The 24741-nt window shown below is 40.1% G+C and overlaps 11 protein-coding genes across 11 annotated transcripts; 3 read left to right on the forward strand and 8 right to left on the reverse strand.

The window, feature by feature from the left end:
• Window positions 1-217: 217 nt before the first annotated feature.
• BATDEDRAFT_12887 (delta(24(24(1)))-sterol reductase) lies at window positions 218-1836 on the reverse strand (the record flags this gene model as incomplete). Its single annotated transcript, XM_006680548.1, has 5 exons — window positions 218-729; window positions 791-794; window positions 885-915; window positions 982-1395; window positions 1457-1836. 5 exons carry the CDS (start codon window positions 1834-1836, stop codon window positions 218-220), a joined length of 1341 nt encoding a protein of 446 aa, XP_006680611.1.
• Window positions 1837-2730: 894 nt separating this feature from the next.
• BATDEDRAFT_26447 (uncharacterized protein) lies at window positions 2731-3596 on the forward strand (the record flags this gene model as incomplete). The annotated part of the gene is made up of 2 exons (XM_006680608.1): window positions 2731-2978; window positions 3041-3596. The coding sequence occupies 2 exons, from the start codon at window positions 2731-2733 to the stop codon at window positions 3594-3596; spliced, it is 804 nt and encodes a 267-aa protein (XP_006680671.1).
• Window positions 3597-3784: 188 nt separating this feature from the next.
• On the reverse strand, window positions 3785-4904 carry BATDEDRAFT_12883 (uncharacterized protein; the record flags this gene model as incomplete). Its single annotated transcript, XM_006680547.1, has 4 exons — window positions 3785-4056; window positions 4124-4282; window positions 4377-4516; window positions 4684-4904. The coding sequence occupies 4 exons, from the start codon at window positions 4902-4904 to the stop codon at window positions 3785-3787; spliced, it is 792 nt and encodes a 263-aa protein (XP_006680610.1).
• A 313-nt stretch (window positions 4905-5217) lies between these two features.
• On the reverse strand, window positions 5218-6367 carry BATDEDRAFT_26449 (uncharacterized protein; the record flags this gene model as incomplete). The annotated part of the gene is made up of 3 exons (XM_006680609.1): window positions 5218-5762; window positions 5824-6048; window positions 6136-6367. 3 exons carry the CDS (start codon window positions 6365-6367, stop codon window positions 5218-5220), a joined length of 1002 nt encoding a protein of 333 aa, XP_006680672.1.
• Window positions 6368-6600: 233 nt separating this feature from the next.
• BATDEDRAFT_35620 (uncharacterized protein) lies at window positions 6601-9565 on the reverse strand (the record flags this gene model as incomplete). The annotated part of the gene is made up of 4 exons (XM_006680710.1): window positions 6601-8383; window positions 8450-8598; window positions 8668-9010; window positions 9079-9565. The coding sequence occupies 4 exons, from the start codon at window positions 9563-9565 to the stop codon at window positions 6672-6674; spliced, it is 2691 nt and encodes an 896-aa protein (XP_006680773.1). The 3' UTR covers window positions 6601-6671.
• A 232-nt stretch (window positions 9566-9797) lies between these two features.
• Window positions 9798-12255, reverse strand: BATDEDRAFT_35621 (uncharacterized protein; the record flags this gene model as incomplete). The annotated part of the gene is made up of 6 exons (XM_006680711.1): window positions 9798-10631; window positions 10741-11055; window positions 11174-11322; window positions 11432-11510; window positions 11629-11684; window positions 12228-12255. The coding sequence occupies 6 exons, from the start codon at window positions 12253-12255 to the stop codon at window positions 9855-9857; spliced, it is 1404 nt and encodes a 467-aa protein (XP_006680774.1). The 3' UTR covers window positions 9798-9854.
• A 453-nt stretch (window positions 12256-12708) lies between these two features.
• BATDEDRAFT_90367 (GMP synthase (glutamine-hydrolyzing)) lies at window positions 12709-15250 on the reverse strand (the record flags this gene model as incomplete). Its single annotated transcript, XM_006680848.1, has 9 exons — window positions 14940-15250; window positions 14461-14580; window positions 14170-14385; window positions 13811-14083; window positions 13530-13730; window positions 13396-13462; window positions 13098-13292; window positions 12923-13018; window positions 12709-12851 (listed from the first exon to the last, which is right to left on the reverse strand). The coding sequence occupies exons 1-9, from the start codon at window positions 15222-15224 to the stop codon at window positions 12709-12711; spliced, it is 1596 nt and encodes a 531-aa protein (XP_006680911.1). The 5' UTR covers window positions 15225-15250.
• A 296-nt stretch (window positions 15251-15546) lies between these two features.
• On the forward strand, window positions 15547-17832 carry BATDEDRAFT_90637 (uncharacterized protein; the record flags this gene model as incomplete). Its single annotated transcript, XM_006680772.1, has 6 exons — window positions 15547-15675; window positions 15739-15897; window positions 15968-16060; window positions 16125-17258; window positions 17365-17684; window positions 17769-17832. The coding sequence occupies 6 exons, from the start codon at window positions 15547-15549 to the stop codon at window positions 17830-17832; spliced, it is 1899 nt and encodes a 632-aa protein (XP_006680835.1).
• A 216-nt stretch (window positions 17833-18048) lies between these two features.
• On the reverse strand, window positions 18049-19527 carry BATDEDRAFT_30413 (proteasome core particle subunit alpha 5; the record flags this gene model as incomplete). Its single annotated transcript, XM_006680692.1, has 6 exons — window positions 18049-18216; window positions 18280-18382; window positions 18457-18626; window positions 18703-18897; window positions 19084-19165; window positions 19514-19527. The coding sequence occupies 6 exons, from the start codon at window positions 19525-19527 to the stop codon at window positions 18049-18051; spliced, it is 732 nt and encodes a 243-aa protein (XP_006680755.1).
• Window positions 19528-20147: 620 nt separating this feature from the next.
• On the reverse strand, window positions 20148-21154 carry BATDEDRAFT_90369 (uncharacterized protein; the record flags this gene model as incomplete). Its single annotated transcript, XM_006680849.1, has 2 exons — window positions 20920-21154; window positions 20148-20709 (listed from the first exon to the last, which is right to left on the reverse strand). Exons 1-2 carry the CDS (start codon window positions 21096-21098, stop codon window positions 20148-20150), a joined length of 741 nt encoding a protein of 246 aa, XP_006680912.1. The 5' UTR covers window positions 21099-21154.
• A 2351-nt stretch (window positions 21155-23505) lies between these two features.
• Window positions 23506-24378, forward strand: BATDEDRAFT_26456 (uncharacterized protein; the record flags this gene model as incomplete). Its single annotated transcript, XM_006680610.1, has 1 exon — window positions 23506-24378. The coding sequence occupies one exon, from the start codon at window positions 23506-23508 to the stop codon at window positions 24376-24378; it is 873 nt and encodes a 290-aa protein (XP_006680673.1).
• Window positions 24379-24741: the final 363 nt, after the last annotated feature.

The following is a 24741-nucleotide window of genomic DNA, read 5'->3' on the forward strand; positions in this document are numbered from 1 at the left end:
TTTGCAAACAAGATTGTTGATAGGGATTGATGTCAACGATTTCTCTGCTGTAGAATGTTGACGTGTACATTTGAATGTTGGTAGTAGTGTGGGCTGTATGAATAGAGCAGTGATGGTTTCTGACACACATGGAGTGGTTTTTATTGTCAAATGTATCTTCAACTGTTGATGCAACTCATCAATATTTGCAATGGGGGTTCAATCTCGAGTCATTTGTTTAAAACACAAATGGAATGAATATATACGGCACGATACGACAATACTCATCCCAGTCGGCACCGTACTTTTTGCTGCATCGTTCCATGTCTCGAATAGTACGATGAATCATGACGATTAAAAAGAAGAAGAAATAAAAATATGGAATCACACTGCTGAATCCTGTAGCAAGACCCCATGTGAGTGCCATGGCCAGATCTGCCGTGTAATGGATCTTTCTTGCCATGCCCCACCATCCAGAAGTGAGAAGAGGTGATCCTCGTTCGGTTGTAATGTATTTTGGATTTTCCAGAGTGCTCCAGGGAAGCTGGGGAAATGTAGCACGAGGAATGTATGTGCCTGCGATACTCATACGGAATCGATTCTTTTGGGAATTCGCGGTATCCCATATATAGTAAGCAACAAAGAGCACAGCGAAAAGAATGATGATAAGAGTGATTGGAATATGTAGATTACGCCCTGCCTCGGTTTTTACCAGATACAGTGCTGCATAGCAATATGTGAATGGTACTCCTATCATCACAAGTCAGCATATTGGTTTCTGCGTGTACTACACCCCAACAATTTATCTTACCAGACTTGAGTGGTCATACAATCACAATGAATCAATCAATCAAAAAAGTTAGCACGAGACTAAAAGCTTAATTGGAATCAGTGTCCTACCCTACCATATTCCAAAAAATCAGCATGAATCCCCATCTAAATCAAGGGAAATTGTTAGTTTTGCGGAAAATATCCAAGCAGAATATTGGCAACAGATCTTACTTTTCATAGAATATATCCCATGTTGTTGGAATGCACTCCTCACCCTTCATGCATGCATTGACATACAAAAAGTGTGCAATAACCATAAACCAAACACTAGGTGATGCATAACCTTTCATCTGGTACTCCTTCATCAAAGCGGATACAGAGATATAAAACAACACGACCCAAGGGATGCGAATTTCGGAAAACATTTTTAGATCCAACGGTCCTAAACGTGGATTAAGCACAGCACCCATAAACAGATCGTACATGAAATAACCCGACATGCGAAACTGCTTTTTTTTCATGATTGTAACTGTGTAAGTGATGAGGGTGATGGCAAAACCAAATATGATGGAGATAGTCATGAGTTCACCGATACGATCAATGATGGATTCGAGTGGAAAAATACCCGTAGTGTGTAAAATGACGCTGTAAATGACAAGTTTTAGCTGTGGGAGTATTTGAATAGTTTAGTAGATCAAGCTATTACCTTGTTGCTATAGTCACGTAAAATGAGGATAAACCGTTACACAGATATTCGAGCTGACGGTTACCTAGAGAAGGTATGGGTAGACCCTTGACAACTGGACCGGGCATGGTGACAGCCAGAACAGCTTGAAAAGCCACTAACATGCCATACACAGTAAATGCCCACCAAGAAGGAGCAGCACCCATTGCCACATGTTCAATCATTCTGAATAGAAAGGGTTGCAAATCATCCCAATTGGCAGGAGCAACCAAGACACCGTTGTAATACTCGATACAGATCCAGAAATAATACATGAGCAGCGGGAACCCACCCATCATGAATGTCACTCCGACTGGGCCTCCAAACTCGAAAATAATATCATGATCAGTATTTGAAGGCATGTGAGGAATGCTAGACATGGACTCGTTGGAATTGAAGTTTACGCAATGGTTTGGTAAGCCAGTAAAGATGTTTGCTTCATCTCTGGCATGTTGAACATTGCAACCAACAGTTCCAACATTCACAGTAGTGGACTCAATGTTAGAACAAGCATTAGTGTTGGAAACAAGATCAGGGCGAGAAAGTAGTGGTGTTGATAGTGATGTTATATCTTCGCGATGCATGTATCGAATACTGAAACCTAGACAAGATTCAAGAGTGATTTATAAGTAAAATCTAATAGAAACTCGACTGGTCGGATCTCCGACAAAACTCCGAGCAAGTCATTCATGTTTACGCACAAGACTGTGTTGAATTCTTGCGTACAGAATGGGTTGTCTTGACTATCGTATCGAATACTAATCAAACTGTCCTTGTAATATAATAATTTCATCCTTGAAATACACAACTTTATTCACTGTACTTTCCTAATAGAAACTGACTGTTGAATAGCACTCTCAGTTCAATCCGTTCATCATATGATGCGCATGCAGTGGGTTAACAAAGATTGTATTTATCCACTTTTTGCAGTCATGCATTGACAATCAGGTTTGAAACCAAATATTGAGTTTTAAACTCTACTTTGTGGTTTACGCTTTAGTTCAAGAAAACTCACATCTTGAATGGTTTTATGTGCCATTCATCAAAACATTCAACAACAATCTTGACAAAACTCACAGTCACTGTAAACTAGTTTTATTTTACATGAATACGGCTGTAATATCAATCCTATTGCTGTAGTTCAAGGGTTGTCGTCCTTTGTCCACCCTAAGGTTTCTCATTGAATACATTACAATCTTGCTCAAGTTTTTATTCACACACTTTCCATCTCGTTTCATCAGCCATCACTTTAGTCAATGGATTGCTCCATTACTTCAAAACCTCTTGCATTGGTAGAAACTTTTTCCGATTCTCATTGGAAACAGCATGACTTGCTTCCACCATCGACGTCTAGTCATCCACCGCCGTTGCCAAGAACGATTGTTCGTCCTGCACCGTCAGTCACCATTAAACGTAAAGGCCAACACAAGAAACCGTTGGACCAATGCTCGCTGGCCCAGTTGGAGCAGATGCTCAAAGCCAACACTCAACTTCTCCACAACCAGTAAGTATAAATCTGTCACTATCTGATCATCCACTCTTGTCGCATTCACTAACATTGAATAGGCAAGTCTTGCAAAGCTTACCTGATCAAGGCAAAGCTCTTGAACAGACAAACAAGGATATACAAATGTGGCTTGAAAAGCGTCAGAAGGAGTCCGTCTTATCACAAACTCAATTGTCTGCAGAACATAGCCAGTCTGAATCAACTGACATTACTCTTGACTACCTTGACACTCGAATGCAATCGCTGAATGTCACGGATACTCCACTTCCAATCATACTGACTAAACGCCAAGTAAGGGATCAAGCAACCTGTCGTGCTGGCAACTCAAACAGTGGTCGAATGGGCCACATTTCTCTAGCAGAATCAATCGATATCCAAAATACTCGACGTCAAATTATCGAAACCCAGAGATTAAACAGTGCAATGGAAAAACTGCGTAAATCAGCTTCCATTGCATCGCTCACTAGTGAGTTCTTTAAAGGTAATGCTGACTCCTCTGCTTCGTTGGGCGAGTTTATGACTGGTGCAAATGGATATCGGGATGGTTCTGCTGCCAACTCGGAGCTTGATTTTAATGATGATTTGTCTGACCTTTCATTCGAGGACGACCAATAAGATCTGCTTTTTGTTCATCTTTGTCAACTGCTTGTTTCCTGCTTCTAATAATAGTTCTAGTACATTTTCTTGCTTTGAATAAAAGATAATCTACCCTTATACAGTGTTGATCTGATGATTGTAAAAAGCTAAAACCAACCCACTCTATCAACCATCTCGTTGAGAATAAATTGGACTTGTTTTTTTAATCAGATCTTGGTACGAGGAATGCCCAATTCAAGAAGTTTGGCATAGGCAGCAGCAAAATCCTTTGAAAAGGCTTCCTTGTCTTTGGCATATAGATGGACATACTTTGCAAATGTCGGATCGTGTAATAAAGCCATATCAGTAGGCAGCATCATGAGTTCATCATCAGGGTCTTTGAATTGCTCTGGCCCATCCCACACTTTCTTGGTCCATTTCACAGTTGTTAATAAAACAAAATATTGATTGGAAAACCTGGTTGGAGTGTGAGTCCACGCTACAGTATAAATACCAGGTTAACTACGCATCAACACCGGAAAGTTAAAGATTTGAATTCAACATACGTCCAGAAAAACCACTACGGTCAGCATGGCATCTACCCAATGCATGAGCACCACTGAGAGCAACAATCTCCTGATCGTTGAAACCCATACGATAAAAGATATCACGAACGTGATGAGCACCCTGGGCAGCATCAGGAAGACGACCATTTGGAGGAATATCTTTTACAGTAACCGTCTTTGGATTCTTGTCAGATCGACCTAGATGAATAGAGTTGGTATAGATAGATCCATGCAGATTTGGAATTCAGAATACAGAGCAAACTATTGTGTTTACCTGGTCTCCATGCAACCTTGGGTCCATTCATGGCATGCAAAGCAACCACTCCAGCAAGGGTCCACAAATCAGCATAGGTGATCCAAGGGTGTTTGGCCTTGATGGGTTCAAGGAATCGTCTGTTTTAACAAAGGATAGACCGTCAGTGTATACACACATCCAGATCTGATATCGCAACAATGAAAACCATGAACAAGACATCCAGACATGGAAATGCGACAGTATGGATCAATACTTGTCTATCGAATGAATTGAGTGTAAACAGCAATGATGAGTGAATGCATACCGAGCATGTTCAAGACCAGCATTAGCATCGTCAGTGGACTCGGGTGCAAATCGCATGGTTGCACCATTAGAACCACCTGTTTTTGTCTTGTGGTCATAAGTACCAGAAGCATGCCATGACAGACGCACAAGTACAGGACCTAAAGAACCGTCATCCCAATCCTCGTTTTTAAGAATACTGCGAATATCATCAGCAACAGCGTCGTAGTCATGTAGAGTCATCACAATCGTGTATTCACGTAAAATGAAACGTTAATAAAAGTCGGAGTGCATCATAAACAGCCAATCTTGACATGATAATTCCTATCAAATTTACTGGAATCAAACCTGTCGAATCCAATCTGAATTACAATGAATAGATCTGAGATTGTACATTGATTACAAAAAAGACAATCTGTTTAAAATTATACTTTGTAAGATGAACGTTAAAGTTGAAAATACCAATCTTCAAACTCTGTTTATTCTGAAGCAAATCATTGTTGCTGGAGTACAAGTGGTTCATGTTACACGAGTAGGTAGTAAAACTAAAGACTCGCTACAGTCCACGATTGAAAAACACTCGCTCAACAGGTTTCCCATTTGCATCAACCAATCCTTTGAATTGCGGTTCAAGTTTCTCCACTCCAATAGAGGCAACTTGAGGAAACAGAGCAATTGCACAAGGTAAAGCAGCCAATAACGATCCCGCAACAGTGATCAAATTGAAGGGTGCAACTAATCTTGGAAATCGTTTAAATAAGCTCGTTCGTTCCATTTGCGACATGATCAATCCAGGAATAAACAGTGCTGGTGCAGCAGTCACAACTCGACTCACTGCAACTTGTCCTATAGCATGAGTTCCAGCAGTTTGAGATTTACCAAGAATCGTTCCTGTAGCATCTTGCACTTGGATGCCTTCTTTGAGTTCCTTTTGACGCATGAGAAAAACATTGAGTGTACCTGCCGTGGCTACAGCTACAAAGGGAACTCCACGGGATAAAAGAGTAAGAGTACTAGGCGATAATCCTTTGGATCTAGCTAGCCATTGGCTTAGTCCCACTGCGATCGTACACGATGCACCTACCGCACCAGCATACGCTCCTATTCACACTCCAATCCGTTAGATCCATCATTTCCATTTGATTTTACAGTCATGACCTACCAACTGTTTCAGTCGTGGACATCTCGGTTGTCTTGTTTGCATTACAATAGTTGAAGGCAACATTGGCACTCTGATTGATCCATTGCCAGAAAATAATAGCAGCAACAGATGGGTTGGGCAACAACATGGCAGCAATAATGGGTACGTTAGTTGGCACATACGATGACATACGGAAAGGAAGAAACACTTTTTCGCCAGTATCTGGATGAAACGTGCTATCGACCACTGTATTGAACATCAATATCCCAAACACAAGAATTTACAATCAGTAAATGATGTCACAACACTACATCAACCTTGTATAGTTCATACACTTTTTGGCTTTCCAGAGTTGCTCTTCAGTGACATTGGGCGTCGAATTGCCTGCTTTGTAACTCTGTACGAGCGTTTTGGCAGCTTGCAGTTCCGTCTCGCTAGCAAACAGATTGCGAGGATCGGTAATCTCTGAAAAGTGACGCAGACGACCCATATAAGTCGACTGATCATATCGAGACTGCGACAAGTCAATTCGTTTAGTCAGACTTTGTTGAATGGATTCTGACATTTGAGTACTGCTGTTGGTAAATCTTGTTGAATTTCAATTCAACCATTTTATTGTTGCATTCACATAAAATTCACATTAAATAAAATATTAATTTACTGGATAATATTATTCTCTAAACTCTTCAACAGGACTGCACATTCATTGATTGAACAGAGTTTGTCATGGTTGATTCCAAAGCAAAACAGTATTTCATTTTACGTGAATACAAATGATAAATCGTTTAGATTGAGTTTAAAGAACAGATCTACTCGATCCAGTATTTCTTCAACCTTTTTTTTGTTGAATGCTTTTATTTAATTCGGTATTACCATCCTACAACTAGATCATAAATGCGACTGAAAATTCCAGCAGGTTTGGCAGCAAATGCAGAATCATCTTCCTCGGATGCGATTCCACGCATATCGCCACGATAGGCATCAGATCGAACAGCAATATGTTTTACGCCCAATGCACTCGATTCAGGCGAGGCCATACCAGATACTCGGTTAGTTTCAATAGGATGGGTAGGAGTATTGTCATCTGTATCGACTAGTCCAAGTGTAGAGTTGGAAGGTTGAACAAACCGTTTCGACGGGTTGGCTAGAGTGGATTGAACATGAGCAGATGATGGCAGATTGCGTTGATTTAAAGACAACGATTCACTTTCAAATGGACTGATACTATCAAGTTCTAATGACAATGACTTGATATGTGGTTTTGAATCAGTACTGGGAAACGTTGATGTTTTGGGACTATCATGAGAGGCTTCAAAGACTCCGACCAATCCACCTGGTTTGTGCGAAGCAAGCGTCAAGGATCGATGTGAATAAGCTGTGGATCCATGCTTGCCACCACTGGTTCCTGTAGCCATAACACCAAACACATCACCAGGTTTTACCACCAACATCCACGACTCTTCAACCACTCTTCCATCTTCCTCGACAGCTCGTTTAGCAGCAGAAGCAAGCGTGTATTGAATCACGATCCAATTCCCAACATTCTTGTCACTTGTGCGAATGGCTTGAACAGTTCCAAAACTTTTAAAGTGATCAATGACTTGATTGGATACAGCAGATGGGATTCCGATTAGAGTAATAACATTTGCATTCGCAACGGGTGGTGAGGGGGTATGTGGAGCAGGAGAGTACGACACGGGCGAATCGACAGCCATGGGAGAATGATGTGTAGACGAAAAGGCAGATCTACCTCGCAGTGATGGAGAAGCAGAATGAGCCGACTTGGATTGGGAAGATCCAGACATGGTTATAGATTTAGATCGCTTGATACCAGCCGAGTCTGTCGAGTCCATATTGGATGGTTTTGCAGTGTTACTATTAATTCTAACCGAGAGTTTGCCTGGCACTATACCAAACAGTGACTGAGTGGGTGGAGCTTCATCATCCAAGACAGAAGACCCATTTCCTGTATAGAGTTTTCCCATACCATGAGTAGGAGAATGAACTTCACCAAGTCCAGATGACCAATACGTTGGTGGAGGAGAGCGAGAGCATGACTGATTACGAAGCCGAGATGCAGACATGGGAGTGGAGGCAGACATGGGAGTAGACGCTGGAGTGTTGGAGTTCAAGTGTCCACTGTTTCCATTGTAAGACTGTTGTCTGTTGTGTGGATGAGGAGGTGTTTTACTCACTGCAGGCCTTCTTCCTCCACCCAAGGCATCTAAAAACAGTGATGGCATGTATGCACCATGACTACTATCATTGGTGGTTCTATTGTTCAAATGAGTCGACTGTTGTGTCGAGTAGTCACTGCCAACAGCAGGACTTATTCTACGATTCCAAGACATGCCAACTGTACTGGGAAGGACAGAAGACTGACTGTAAGGATTGTTAGCAGAACTGATGCTGCTATTGCTGTTGTTGTTGACTTTGCCTGCATAGAACTCGGGACCATAAGGACTCTTTTCAAGAGGTTCAGTAAGAATGCCATTCCTATTGGCAGCACTGGGAGTGGTTGCAAATGCAGACCTTGCACTTCCAGCCTGTCCAGAAGTGGATGAAAACATTGGACAAGAATCTAAATTACTCTTCAGTTACACAACCCAACTTTACTGTCGTAAAAATTATATTTTTTAAAATCAACTTTCATGTCGTAACAGAGTCTGCTTCTCCTTGATTTTCAACAAATGATCTTGTCGCATTGCTCCTGCCAACTCCATTTTGAGTTCTTGAGAATGCTGAGCTGCATTTCTTTCACTCTCTGTCATTTTTTCATAGAGTTCATGGCGTATCCTAGCTTCTATGTAGCAAGTATACATTGTTGGTTGATTTCATCCGACACATGATATAAATTAAAAAAACTTGCCTTGGACATCATCAATGGATGAATGAGCCTGGGCACGAATGGCATCCAGGGCTTCTTTACGACGAAAATCAGCAAGATCTTGTTTGAGTTCCATCATTTCACCTTCAAGGCCATGTTCCATTGCCAGTAAATCATTGATGGATGATTTACGTGCTGCCACTGCTTCCATTCTAGCATCCACAATAGGACCATAAGGATTGAAGCTCATGATACTCGAACCACGTAGATCTTGAGTCGACGTAGTAAAATGACTACTTCCAAACGACGACTCGGGAGCATCCGTCGTCTCCAATGTCTTGGCCAACTCGTTCACTTTTTCAAGATGTCGACTATACGCTTCTATTCACGTATACACGACCAACAGTGTTAGTTCACTCCTCATCCCAATCATGTCATCTCAACTCAACTTGATACATCCTCCAAAGAAGCGTGAGCAGCATTTCGTTTCTCTTCTAGTGCATCTTTGCGTAATTCTACTGCATGGTTTTGTCGACTTTCTTCGATCTTCATTTGTTCATCTAATGCAATGGCTCGGTGCTCTTCCATGTCACGACGACGTTGAAGAACCGCTTCGTGTCTATCTGATGCTGGCGAGTTGTGTTCTGGAGGTTGAAACAAGGCTACATAGGTAGAAGGAGTAGCTTGAGCAGTATCTGAAGCTGCAGTTGCTGACGGTAAATGTCCGAGTTTCTCTGTAAGCTGGGCATGGCGTAAATCCTCCAACGACTGACGTTTCATGGCTGCTGCTTGAATGCGCTCATCCACCGTTTCAGGTAACTCGGCAGTAACATGGCATGGAATAGCTGTCGTCATGATGCTATAACTAGTAATAAATACTTTAAAATACTTTAAAATGGTTAAACTTTGTTCAAATCTGACCTTTTTGTCTGTCATGATGACGGAATTCAATGTTTGTATAGTTTATCACATGGATGCGATATTGTTAAACACTAATCAAGCTTAGCTAACCAAAACCCTTTTGCTTGTCCTTTAGACACCTAATCCAGCTTCAATGTATTAGGTCTGAATGGCTACAGGATAATTGTTGTAACCAAACACCATCTTCACGTATAATGAATAAAACCATAGTCGCAACAGTCACATTGAATCAATGAATTGGAAAATAAAGGCAGACGGTGAATCTTTATTCACAACGCTGATTTGCAGGCTTAGTGATAAACATTCAAGCAGTCTTTTCAGACATTAAACGCTCAATCTGAACCTCAAGTTGTCGTACACGCGCTTCACGTTGAGCAACAATTCCCTTGAGATCATCGTTTTCTCGACGCAGGGTATGGTACGCATCTTGATACTCTTTTTCAGACATGGCAGGAGCTCCAGCACTAGGACTGTCACACGCAACAGCAGCTGGGGCAGAAGTAACAAACTCCTTGGGTGCTGCTGCAACAAAACCCTTTTCGAGACTAATAAGTGTTGGCGCTTTGGTCTTTCCGCCAAGCCATTCTGCAGCTGACATGGTGGGGTCGGGTCCAATCGTGTCTGGATATAGATCGGACTGAAATGCGTCTGATTTACGAGGAACTTTGAAGGATATAGGCTCAACAAGAGTGGGGTGAACTTTGTATGCACGGGAAATTTCAACTTCATTAATGGCAACAGCACGCTTGGGAAGAAAACTAATACCGCGAAGTGGATCTGAGGACTTGTATTCGGAAAGAGGAAACAGACCTTTATCATCGTCAGACCATTCGTAGTAACGAATGTTACCATCACCTTTTCCAGCAAGGTAAAGCATACTGGTGTCTCCATCATAGTATGGAATCAGCATTCCTGAAGCAGTGTCAATCTGTTCTTGCTTAAGAGGGGTAGCAAGGTTAGCAAAATCCCAAATATATACCTGACGATCACTAGTTCGACTGAAGCCAGTGGTGACAATGTTCTTTGAGTTGCCCATCCACAGACCACGAGCACCCTTGATGCCTTGATGGCAATTGGCTTCCTAAAGTATTTTAAAGCATTTAAAGTATTTTAAACAGGGTGGACATCAAATGAATACAGCGCGACACTAAGCCACAACCAGTCAATCGACATAAAAGCAGCAAGTTTACCTGGACAACAGTCTTGGAACGAGCATCATAAACACGAAGCTTTTTATCTTTGCAAGTAGTGGCAAGCAGATTTCCTTCCCAGTTCCACGAAATGGACTGGATGATTTCACCGTGTCCAGCAAGTTCCATTTTTTCTTGACCAGTGGAAATATCCCAAATCTTGACTAAAAAATCGGCAGATGTGGTGGCAAGAATATTATCAGCAACAGGATTGAAGCTAACATGTCCAACTTTGCGTCCATGCCCAGTGAGAGAAAGAACTGGTGTTGAAATGTTTTCAGTCAGGCCGCCTTCAGGAATCTTCCAAACCATAGCCTACAGGTGTATAACAAACGAGTGAGTATCAAACTACAGTAGTGATTTAGCTATGCACGACTTTTCATGTAGCCATTTTACAATAAAAACAAGGGAATCGAACTATGAATATGCATACCTTGCAATCCTCAGAAGCAGATGCAATAATGTAGTCGTTGAAAGGATTGAAATCAGTATCAAGAACAGGACCAGTATGTCCATTGAAGACAGGTAGGTTATCTAGTAATTTTCCAGTTGTAGCATGAGGAATAACAGCAAATGCTCCGCCTTTTCAAAAATTGAGTTTAAGAATACAACATGGAATCTGTATTAGAATGACATGATTTAATCTGGACATAAACAAGCATGATTGAATGATAACATAAGCGAATCGCACCTCCAGATGCTTCCAAATTAATAGAGACGAATAAAGGATTGGCACTAACTAGGTTAGTGTCCCATGCATTACGAGAAACCTGAAAGTTGAAAAGAGTTAGTATACATGAAGAATCCAGTAAAACAATCGAGTTTTGGAAATCTCGATAGATTGGAATATAGCACATTTTATAATTTATTGCAACCAGTGATAAGCACCTTTAGGTTGTCGTAGCATTGATCGCGTTTGTTGGCAGTTCCATAAACATGACGATCTAGATATTGTAGTGACAGACGTAATGAGTAGATTAGTTGATTATCAAGACATCTGAGACGGTTTGCATTGAATAGATTGGCAGTATCAAAGTGAAGACAGGATTATGATCAACACTGACCAGGGAAAGAGTGGTGAGATGGTGACAAGACATGTTCTAGTAATGAGAAAATGCAGACTAGACTGTAGCATGAGGCAAGTATCTCATTGGATAAGAGCCGTATAAGAAGACGCAGCATGAGTCTCTATACTTGCCTCATGCATCTCTGCAAGAGTTGATTCATACAAGACCAAGAACACACTCTAGATGAGCTGGGATTAAGAAAAGGAAGACAGATAAGGTCATGCAGACACTATAACACAGACAGTAGTAGACAGTGACACTGTTTCTATCGAGTTTGATCCTATCATGTACTGCCAACCAGCCATTCCTGTTGAATCACAGCTCTCATTACGCTTGACAGAATAAACAGTTTGATAGAGAATATTGTTTCTGATAAGCAACAGCGTAGATGACACTGCTGACAGTATGACTATGACTTACACTTTGAGGCTCTTACAAAACGAGACATGGCGCTGAAGACTTGCAACTAAACTCCACAATCGGCGCGTTTGATAATTTGTACGTTCGTTATTCACGTAAACGAATGCCAACTGCCCGTCTCGACACTCGCCGAGTGTCATTTAAATTCTTTAATTCGCTGTTTTGATACTGTTTTGTACAACTGATCAAATCTTGTCATTCATTCGAGTCATTCTCACTTGAATTAATCAACAATAATCCAGATTCAATCTGTTATAAAGTGGTGAAATGGTTGGAAACTGCCAAATCATTAAACCTTGACTACGTTGATATCGAGATTAATGTTTGGAATCATGTGTGGCTTTGTATAAACACTCATGAAATAAGACTTGGATATGCAATCTAATGAGTCGAGTATTACTGTCTAGGTCAACATTTTTATAAATCTACAAATCAATAGTATACTTGAAATCAAATCAGTCTAATGTGTAGACTATCAAGTTTATTCCCATTCAATGGTTGCAGGTGGTTTGGAGGAAACATCATACACAACACGATTGACTCCCGACACTTCGTTGATGATGCGAGTGCTAATGCGCTTTATAATATCATATGGCATCTCAAACCAATCTGCAGTCATGAAATCTATGATAGAATGAATAGATGATATGTTTAGTGACGTCCATCTCAAAAAAAACAAATGTAACATAGATTACCCTTGGTTTCTACTGCTCTAAGAGCAATAACTTGCTCATATGTGCGGGCGTCACCCATGACACCAACAGATCGAATAGGCAACAAAGCGGCATATGCTAAATGACAACACATTCTGATTATCAGTCACATTTATATCAACTAGATTTGATACAAGACAGTTTAATAAAATAGTACCTTGAGAGATTTTGCGGTACAGTCCGGCTTTTTTGATTTCTTCGATAAAAATAAAGTCGGCATGACGAACAATATCAACCTGGGATTTGGTTACTTCACCAAGAACCCGAATAGCAATACCAGGACCAGGGAAAGGATGACGCCAAACAAGGTCTTCATCGATTTCCAAAAGAACACCAAGTGCACGGACCTCGTCTGTAATGGGTGCAAATTCAGCATGTTAATATGGTGTAGCAGGCATGACAGCTATATTAAAATTAACCAATGATTCAAACAGTCATCAAAAACAAGCCAGTACCTTTGAAAAGCTCACGAAGAGGCTCAATCACTTTAAGCTTCATGTCATCTAGCAACCCACCTACATTCTATAGATTCAAAATGCACTTAATACCACTCATTTAAAAATAATGATACAGAAAATGGTAAACTTACGTGATGGGTTTTGATAGTAGCGGATGGGCCCTTGAATGAGATGGATTCAATCACATCAGGATAAAGAGTACCTTGAAGCAAGAATTCAATCTTGCCTCGTCCTTCTTGCTCGACAGCAGCTTCAATTTTTGTACCTTCAGCCTCAAATACCTCGATAAAAGTATTACCAATGATCTTGCGCTTCTTTTCAGGATCTGTAACCTATTTATTGTAGTAATGGTCAAATAGTATGAGTTGAGAAGCTTATCCAAAGTCACGTAAATAGTTTAATAGCAACATACCCCTTTGAGTCTGCCCAAAAAGAGCTCACTGGCGTCAACAAGTGTAAGATTAATCTTTAGGTGCTCCTTGAGGGTCTTGACAACAGTCTCGCACTCATTAAGACGCATAACACCATTGTCTACAAGAATGGCATGGAAACGATCACCAATAGCAATGCTCATAATTTTGGCTGCAACAGTACTGTCGACACCTCCACTAACAGCACCAATTACTTGGGCAGTAGGACCAACAATGGATCGAATTCGCTCAATTTCCTTGTCAACAAACGTAGCCTAAATAGATTCCCACATACAAACAGGATTGTTGGAATTCATGCGAATAAAATCAGATTTGCTAAATCCAGTAAAATTAGACAAACCATAGTCCATGTTGCCTTGGCACCGCAGATTCCAATGGCAAAGTTTTTGAGAATATGCGAACCTTGAGGAGTGTGAGTGACTTCGGGATGAAATTGAATGCCATAAATGTTATTTTCGAGACATTCGACTGCAGCAAATGGAGCAGTGTCAGTCGAAGCAGTGATCTTGAACCCTTTTGGAATAGCTGATACTTGATCACCATGGCTCATCCAAACCTATTAAGCATTCAATAGCAAACTAAATATATCATTGTCCAAAAAATAAATCAAAATACTAAAAAACCAACCTACAGTGAGTTCGGTATCAAGACCTTGGAAAAGTTTACTTTCGGGAATAATAGAAATGTTGGCCTTGCCATACTCTTTTTTATCCGAAGGATCGACTTTGCCACCACGAGTGAATGCTATTTCCTATTACAATAGTTATCAAAAGAAAGCAGTAGTGATTTATCAATAACTCATAGTTTTTAAAATACAAAGACTAAAGATAGTATTCAACACTCGTTTCAATGCACATTTGAAAAATAATCGCAATCCAATTACAGTCGTATTTACAAAATAAGACATTAAATAAGGATACCAAAGTGCATCATATGATGAATGTTTAAAGGAATCGAGAATGTCTAGCAAGACAACTTTCAATAAGAAAGCGTAACGAACATTGAACACTGATTATTACAAAGCAAGAATAGTGGCTGCAAGATGAATAGAAAAATATTCCATTTGGTGTCAATGCAGCAGTAATTCGAATTTCAAAACCAGTCGCTTACCTGTAAACCATAGCAAATACCAAGGACAGGAACCTTCAAGTCCCAAACAGCAGGATCAACATGAGGGGATTCCGGTGAATAAACTGAATAGGGACTACCAGACAGAATCACACCTTTGGGCTTGAATGGAACATCAGCTATTTTTGTAGTGCAAGCAAGCAATTCGCAGTACACACCGAGTTCACGAATACGACGAGCAATCAAGTGAGTAAACTGCGAGCCAAAATCTAGAATAAGAATAGTGTCGTATAGCTGCGAGACAGGAATTGAAGTTTGAGGAGCCATGGCTGGAATCAATCTGCAGGTTTCGAGTTTCTACCGAGTAAGAAAAAAGGTTTAAAATGAATTTAAACATCACACGACTGAATATCCTCACTGCTGCATTCACGTAAGTGAAACACTAATAAAAGTTGAACAGTCAATTCTATGGCATGACAGTTTATTAGAAACTAGATTGAATTCTTGATTGTTTATTACTTTTTATACAAGATGAACAGTCAAGAATTCAATAATAATCGATGAATTTGCACCAATCAAACGAGACTGTTTGTCATGTATTTTGACATTCTTGATGGTTTATTTTGTATGAATACGACAGTAAACTCAAATGCTACGATCGACTAAAACCACTCATACAAAGACTACTGAATCTACCATATCTGGTAGTCGTCCTAGTCGCATCAGGCCTTCTTTTTCAAAACCACCTGCAGACCATAGGTTGAAATCACTTCAAAAGGTATACTTTTATCCATTCCATCTCTTTGCAGTACTATTCAGCTTAAATATGCACATGAACTAGCTGATTCAAGCCAGTAGATCCAATGGCAGACTCAATATTTCCAACTTGGAACTTGAAAGTATTCCTGACGAGGTTTGGGGCACGAATGCTGCTGCTTGCCAAAGTACAGTTCTCGACGTATCTTTTGATAGACCGCTGGACCAAGGAAGTTGGTGGGAGGTAATTCAACTCTTGCATTACAGTGCAGTTGTGTCCATTCTAAACTGTCATGTTGTCATTTGGAGAGTAGGTTTGCGAGCTGAAACGACTTGTTGCCGCAGACAATCATATTACTGCCATCGATCCAAGAATTGCTGATTTGGGTGCGCTAGTCATGTTGGATGTAAGTTATGCTTTACTCGCTGCATGTTTGAATGGCTTGTTTAACAAGTGTTAAACTGCTCTAGTTGCACAATAACCAAATCTCTTCAATTCCCGACGTGGTTGGATCACTTCAAGCCTTATCAATACTCAATCTATCATTCAACTGCATCACTTGTCTTCCAGACTCGCTGTTTCAACTACCGTTGGTTGAGTTACATGTTCAAGGAAATGCTCTTGTGCAACTCTCTGATGCCATTGGAAATCTGTCTCGACTTTCGCATCTGGATTTGTCCGATAACAAATTATCTGCACTGCCACCATCCATATCTAAAATGACTTGTTTGACTAAACTAAATGTATCCAAAAACCAGCTTACCAGCTTGGAATCTGTAGACCTAAGTGCTATTGTACAACTTACAGAATTGAACTTATCCTACAACTTGCTTGCTAATCTTTCGGCATTCAGCATAGATACTATATCATTGCCAAAGCTTAAAATCCTTGATGTCAAGCATAATCGATTGAGCTCTTTGACTGTCAAGTTGACGTGTCCAGAGCTTGTTGATCTTTGTCTTTCTTTCAATAACCTATCATCCATAGCACCAGGTGTCTTTTTCGATCTGATTCAACTTGAAACTCTTGATCTGCGCGACAATGCTCTGTGCGTTGTTCCTGACGATACTCTTCAGCTGCACAGATTAAAGCGTCTGGATCTTACCAACAACAATATCTCTCGTTTGCAGCCAGAATTGGGCTTGTTGCATAATCTGACCATGTTTCTGGTGTACGGAAATCCTATTCGTGGATTGCCTACTTTAGATAGCACCGTCAAGTTACTGGAGCATCTACAGAAGCGCATTGTGATTCCTGCGTCTTCACACCAGATCCAACCCAACGCAAACAATGCGGTGGTTTCTCGAGGTATTGATCAATCTGATTCTCTGCCGCCTTTACATCATCTACAACAATCTTCTGTTGCACCATCTCAGCAAGAATACTCTTCTCGAATCATGAATCTATCCAATCAAGGACTTGATGTGTTGGGCGGCGACATTTTATCAAATTTTGATTTTGCACCCTCGACAATCGATGTATCACAAAATCGACTAAAGAATCTTCCAAATCACTTTAATGAGTATTCCAACAGCGTCGTGACTCTGATTGCTCGTCAGAATCTGCTGACTGTGTTTCCCAATATTCCATTTGGGCATCTCAAGGTACTATAGACTGATGTGACATTACCAAACCTTGTAATGTATACATTCCAGTAGAGTCATGTCAACAATGTTGATTTCGTTATTAAACCCATTATTATTTGATTAGATACTGGATTTGAGCAGAAACAAAATCACGCAACTATCCGAATCACTTCCACTGCTTCCCAGACTAGACGAACTTAACCTTTCTTTTAACCAACTCGTTTACCTTCCAAGTCAACTTTCTTTTCCCAACCTTACTGTACTTTTGGTTTCCAACAACCGACTTGAGGCAATTGATCCACATATGTTGATTCAATGCATACCCGGTATTCAAATCTTGGATGTATCCAATAACTCAATTCAGACCATTCCACCCGAATTGGCACTGCTTCCTTGTATCAAGAGTTTGCAATTAAGCGGCAACATGTTTCGAGTTCCTAGAGCGTAAGTCTATTCTGGAAACGTTTGAAAGGATACATTGTTTACAAGCTGACGATTTCTTGCAAATTGGGTTGTGTATCTATTTAGAGCTATTTTACAAAAAGGAACCGAAGCTATCTGTGAGTATCTCAAGAGTAGGATTCCTGTTTGAGATTATAAACTTGATATAGTTTGATGTTTCAAATAATAAAACCGTGAGTGATTTAGTTTGATGTCGGCAAAATCTTTTGTCAATACCATCATATAGCAAGTGTCAGCGCAGCACAAATGTTTCATTTCGTATCTGAATGGTTAGAGACCAAATTTGATAAAGAACTATTAAAGATTTAACTCCAGCCCAACATCTCGCTTGCATACATTTAAATGTTTAAGCGAGATTCGCAACAACGTCTACAAGATCAGCCTCAGAAACCAGCTTATATCCGTTCTGAGCAGTAACAGTGGCAACCTGCACATTTGAAGCAGAAATCTTTTCCTCCATGACTTGTTTAAGAACCTTGAGCGAGAGACTAACAGCCTCTGCAAGTGTAAGAGACTATGTGATGATAGAGTTAGACACCGTGTTTTGCAACATTATCATGACAGTGATATGCTGTACCTTGTGGAATTGCTCTTGAAGCTCAGTCTGTGCACCTTCTGAGCCCGACCCAATTGCCTTGGCATCGTATTGTGTCAGAGTACCAGATGGATCGGCATGGAATCTATCGTTTCACAGCATGCAACCGACGATCAGTATCTTGACAATCACCACAAGCATTCAGATTCAATCACTCACAGCTGAGGTCCTTTCTCATCAACACCTCCAATGAGAAGCGCAATACCAAAAGGACGAGACATGAGAGCATCTTCACCATCAGCACTTTCACCAAACCGAAGTGCAAGATCGCACACGGCCTGTGAAACACTTTCAACCTTGATTTTTTCGTTGTATGTGAACCAGTGATTCTAAAAAACATCCACACGACTGCTTTAGTATCAATGATTGAAAATACTGAAGCGAGTTTGGATCATGAAATAGTACCTGAGCTTCTACGCGAGCATGGTCGATCATGGTGCGGGAATCTGCAATCAATCCAGACATGGCACAACCAAGATGTGAGTCAATCTCCATAACCTTTTCAATGGAGCTTGACTCGAGCAAAGGAGAAGTGACTCGCTTTTCAACAGCAAGCACAACACCCTCGGATGTTTGGATACCGACGGCAGTAGATCCCAGCTTATAAAAGTATAGGTTGTCAATAAAACAGTTGGATCAGTTCAATGTATGTTTTATGATATACTAGTAAGCTATTAGCATAGTAGATGTAGCAATACATGCTGCATCTACACATTGAAGCAAAGTTTGTCGACTTTGATATTTCAAGCGGAAACAGCTTGGAATACTGTAAAAGCTGCAAGATACCTTAATTGCCTCGATGGCATATTCAACTTGGAACAGACGACCTTCTGGACTAAAAGTGTTGACTCCTCTGTCGTACTCACTCCTATTGATCCAGATCCCCATAGCAGTCAGACAAGACAAGCAGGATCCATGAGTGGTTTGAAAGGTTGTCAAATGATAAAGCGGATTCAAGAGAAACGATGGCCAGTATTGATATACCACCCAAAAACAGAGCAAGATACAAGTAAATGGCATTAGTAACTGGTTTCAGCAGCACAACTTTAACTCTAGCAAGTCCAGGGTTCGAACATGATGGATCTTGTTCAGACTTTATAGACCAACAAAGGCAAGAGCTGTCCAGTAAACACCCATGTGTAGCACACATGCACTAGATTGCATATCCACTCTTGCATAATGTATCTACAGTGACCTCTTATCCTAGACCAAGTACCTTGTTAAAAACATATTGTCTGATATGGAAACTCGATAAAATTTTGGCTGCGATTATTGTTGCATTCACGAAAATGGAGCGTCAAATGGGCCAAAATATACAACCAACAGCCAATCTCATGGAATGTCAGTTTGCTGGACAACATTGTCTTGTAAACTCTCTAGTTTACTAATTTCCTGTTGACTGGCATGTATAGTTGTATTCCTGAATTGTGGAATCTGTTCTCTTGAACTAGAGCGTGAATATATGATATTTCAGGCTACAATAAAGACAGATTTGAAGTATTAAAACAGTCAAACTTGAGATCTAGATTACAACAAATAAATTTAGTGATTTATGATTATGCCAAATGAAAACAATTACAATTTAAAACTAGCTTGTGTGCATCATATAATGGACGCTGTGTCCATTGAAGAATTGACAGCATCTAATCAAGCCAATGTGTAGTAGAAAGTAAATATTTAATATTATTTATTTCCAAAAAAAGGCAGTCGTTGCAAGATGAATACAGAGGTGCTCCATTGTGAGTACGGTTGTAGATTCAATAAAAATCAGTTGGATATTTATAGTGGGGCTATGTTTGAAAAAGCATACGTCGCTCCCATGCTCAAACGCATTCATCCTAGTCCAAGTATCATACCATGTTCTTTTCTACGACATTAGATTCTGAAGATGAATTATATTCGTTTTCGCCTACTAGCATGCGCATTAGTCGATCTCTTATCAAAGACTCGGCCCATATTATCAGTGACATTATGGTAAATATAGCCAAAAATGCTATCACCCATGCAATTGACATTCCTGGTGTTTTCCTGATATCCATCAGATTGGCGAAAAATCGATACGGGAAGTCAATGTCAAACCCATACTTTGCTAACCATACCCATAGGGTGTACAGGAAAATTGATAGCAAGGTAAATCCAATACTCAGTAGGGGCAGCTTAATCTTGGTTAGCCAGAGTTCAACCTGCATCATAACGAGATTGGCTATATGAGGCGTCATTATAAGGAAAAGTAGCGTTCTGTCTGATGTGCTCTCCAATATATATTGAAGAAGCGCCCAGAAAATGGTCAAAACAATCATTGCAAGAGTTTGTGTTGTCGAAAATAGAAACTGGATCGTGAGTGCAAGCCCCCGTGGAAATTTGGTTTTGAGATCGGCGTCTCGGTACACAATGGACACAATGGACATCATTCTGGATTGTTGGAATTCGAAAATTAGGTGTCAGTTGTAGATAAAGATAAATCAATATATACAGATCATATGTAGTCTTGAGCCTCGGCATGTATGCAATGAAAATGAGCACATTTGAGAGTCAAGGATTACAATGAGGCTGTTTCACACATGTCGTTTCACTGAAAATACACCCCACAATCTGGTTGTTATTCAAAAGACTTGAACTTACATAAAGTAAATGGTAATACCCGTCCATGAAATAGTAGTGAGATAACGAAAGTATTCCAGTTTGTCAATGCACAACTTCCAAATCATAATCATCAGCGAGAATGCCGCAAACAGGATTCGAACGACAAGTAGCACCCAACGGGGCACCAGGTACGATGATAGAGCGTCGTTTACCAACATGATATACAGGAACTAGTACCGAATAGCTTGATAATTGGATAATAGTTATACAAAGGAAAAGTATGTTATAGCAACCAAACAGACTTGGATAAATAAAATCTGAAACCAAAAGCAGTTTTAAAAAAGGAGTTCAAAACATCATTTATGAACCTATCGTAGCTCAGTGCCTACTCATGTTGTACACAGCTCACGCCCTTTAAATGCGGTGCAGCTTTACATCGTCCTTGCGTGCATCAAGTACTGCAAATTCACAGATATCGGCGTACCGGTGTGTGTTACACTAATTCAAGCGAGAACTTGCAAGCCATACTCATAATTAAACTCCGCCATAGAACTCGGTTAGACTTTAACGGCTTACATTGTTACATAATGGCTTTGATTAGCTAGTGGAAATTTACAGTCCACGCAACATTCGGATAGAGTGCTTGAATGTATTGTACTAAAAGCCTCCAATGAACTTTGAAATCAATACATTACCGTCAACAGCGCATCACTTTATTGATCAAGTATATACATATTTTTAAACTAAGCTTTAGCAAGCCACATTGTTTTTGGTTTCGCCCCATTCGTAGTATCAGCCGAGGTGATGTGTATCATGTACATGTTTAAGCTCGACTATGCCTTCAATGCATTCTAGTCTCGTGGTTCTCCCTGGACAAAAGCGTTTGAGGCTGATTGTATACTCAGAAATTCACAGCCGTATTCACGCAAAATAAAATACTCTTGCAGTGATTGCCTCTTGCTTTGAAATAAAAAGTGGCTAAATGCTCATGTGCTTTCCTACTAAAATTTGACTGCTTTTCAACCAACATTCTCAATTCTTGTTTGAAATCGCATGCTGTATAAACCCATCTTTATCAAACAACTTTCAGCAGAGATCAAGAATGAACAATATAGAGCTCTGCCTCGCGACATTGTCATTTGTCAAACAGTTGGCAAACCATGTCCAATCAGTGAATTTTTAGCTTTGCGGAATGGTATATTGTTTAAAATCAAATGGACATTAAAAATGTCTTGATATCATTGTTCGGAAAATCCTAAAATATCAAAGCACTCACAGCTCTTTTAATCAATTTTGGACACAGCGTCCATTATATGATGCACACAAGCTAGTTTTAAATTGTAATTGTTCTCATTTGGCATAATCATAAATCACTAAATTTATTTGTTGTAATCTAGATCTCAAGTTTGACTGTTTTAATACTTCAAATCTGTCTTTATTGTAGCCTGAAATATCATATATTCACGCTCTAGTTCAAGAGAACAGATTCCACAATTCAGGAATACAACTATACATGCCAGTCAACAGGAAATTAGTAAACTAGAGAGTTTACAGGACAATGTTGTCCAGCAAACTGACATTCCATGAGATTGGCTGTTGGTTGTATATTTTGGCCCATTTGACGCCCCACTTTCGTGAATGCAACAGTAGTGAGAGTTTGAAGTCTACTGGTAAAGATACGTCTCAAACACATTACCAAGCGCTGGTATAATTACCCTAGCAAAACAGCATCTATACACAAGCTTATAACAATCTACTCTTGCCATTGTAAATATAACTAGACAATGGCTTTTAGCATTGCCCCTTCTAAGCTATATATCAAGCTTCTAAATTCACTCGGATCAAAGAGCTTAATGCATTACATCATTAGTCTCATGTCAAGCTCTGCTTTCCATAATACAAACAAAACGTAATTCAATATGATGGCGCGTTGGCACACGATTCTGAACTGCTGACGAAAGGGTTTGAGCATTTATAAGGATGCCCATATCTTAGCAGCAAGGGTGAAAGGCAGTCACCTTGTGTAAAATAACAAATGCCTAATAGATTGTTACCGGCTAAATGGGGCAATCACGGGGCTGATTTTCAATACAGGCACTTTAGCACAACTCGAGAGATCACCAATAAGGGTAAACACTGATATAGGCCAAAGTGACATGTTTGGATTGGCGGACAAGTCACATGTTGGTTGCCCAGTAATACAATACTATTTTAGGGTCGAGTTGGATTACAAGTAGCCGTTTATTGACTCGAGTTTGTAAATTGTTATCGCTTCAACAATAGGATGTTGAGCCATTCAAAAGCCACTAGCTATTCCCGCGTTTAATAATTTGTTACAGGACTAATTTGCCAATTTACGCCCCAATTTCCGTGTAAACATTTCTTATTTAGTGCAAGTGCTTTAAAAGGCATTGGGGCTCGAGTGCTACTATCTTGATCCGTAAAACATTTCAATATTGCCTTGAAATATTCACATATTCCTGATTTATCTAGCTGCCACTTGTCCAGTATTCTTTATCCGACTCAGTGATCTCTACATCAGTCAGTTATTTGCTCTAATTCACTGTTGATATCCAATTGTGAGTAAAACTATAAATTTCGAACCTGCGTATATTTTCTCGAGCAATGTCGGTCCAGGACAGCCCTATCAGCATTGTAGCCAGTTTGGGTCCATGGGGACCTATGGAGTATGGCAGCCTAATATATGGCCTCATTCTAATTGGAGCAGCAATCATTAGATTCGGTATACTTTGCACAAAGGGATTCTCTGCTACACCACAAAAAGTATGGGGCACAACTTTGGTTTTGATCTTGGCGCTCATCATACTTGACATGGTTCTTACCTTTGTACCAGGCGCACTTACTCCTATTTCGCAATGTATTGCCATTCTCTTGCTATGGGTCATTGTTTCCGGTTTCTGGTATTGGCAGGCACGCTTTTTTTACAACTTGCCACGATCAGTGCGTTATGTCAATCGAGAATTTGTCACTGTCATCACATTTGCTGTAGTGTTTATCAGCTTTGAGCACTTTATCTTGGCAGCCTCATGTTTTCCGCCACTTTTGCAATATCAACCACAGTTGATGATTATGAGCATGATATGGCTTGGCATCATTGCCATCTGCGATCTCATTCAAAGCATTCTACTGTTTAGATTTCTTGCAAAAGGATTGGATATTCCTCTCCCTCTCAAGGTGCGATACACCTTCTTTTTTATCGTTAGTGCTTGTAGCATGATTGTCGGCATGTTGATCAGTCCTGACCGCCAATATGTTACATTGTACATTGGCGATTTATGTGTTTGCGGGTTTGCGTTGTCCTCCATGTTTTCACTTGAAACTATATCCGAATGTAGCGCCTTGAGAAGACAGCCCGGATCTCATGTAAAATCCAATGCCACATCCTCTCATCAACTGTCTAGTAGTACACTTATACTGCCACCTCAAACATCCCAAAAATCACTAAAGATACCACCCAGTGCTATTCTCAACACATAATAATCTTTTACAAATATATTTGGCTTTATATATAGAAAAATAAACACGCTAGATTTGATTTAATCGATGAATTGTGGCTTTTGAACTATATCGCATTGATTTGCTCCATGTTTGCTAAACCTTGAAATAATTCTAATCTCAACAGTACGATTGTAGATTAAATGGATGTTGCCAGTCAACGGCATCAGTTTTTATCTAGTACTTTAAGCGGTTTTGATATACCCAGTCGATATTGTTTGAGCTTCAGTGCACTGATTAAACATTTGCAAACTGCACTACCAAGTATTCATCCATATATCACAGTGACATTGTAGTGATGACCTTTTACATTGTATCTTGTAACGCCATCTGTGCATTAGCTAT

This window comes from Batrachochytrium dendrobatidis (genome assembly GCF_000203795.2).
Source record: "Batrachochytrium dendrobatidis JAM81 unplaced genomic scaffold BATDEscaffold_10, whole genome shotgun sequence".
Lineage (NCBI taxonomy): Eukaryota > Fungi > Chytridiomycota > Chytridiomycetes > Rhizophydiales > Batrachochytrium > Batrachochytrium dendrobatidis.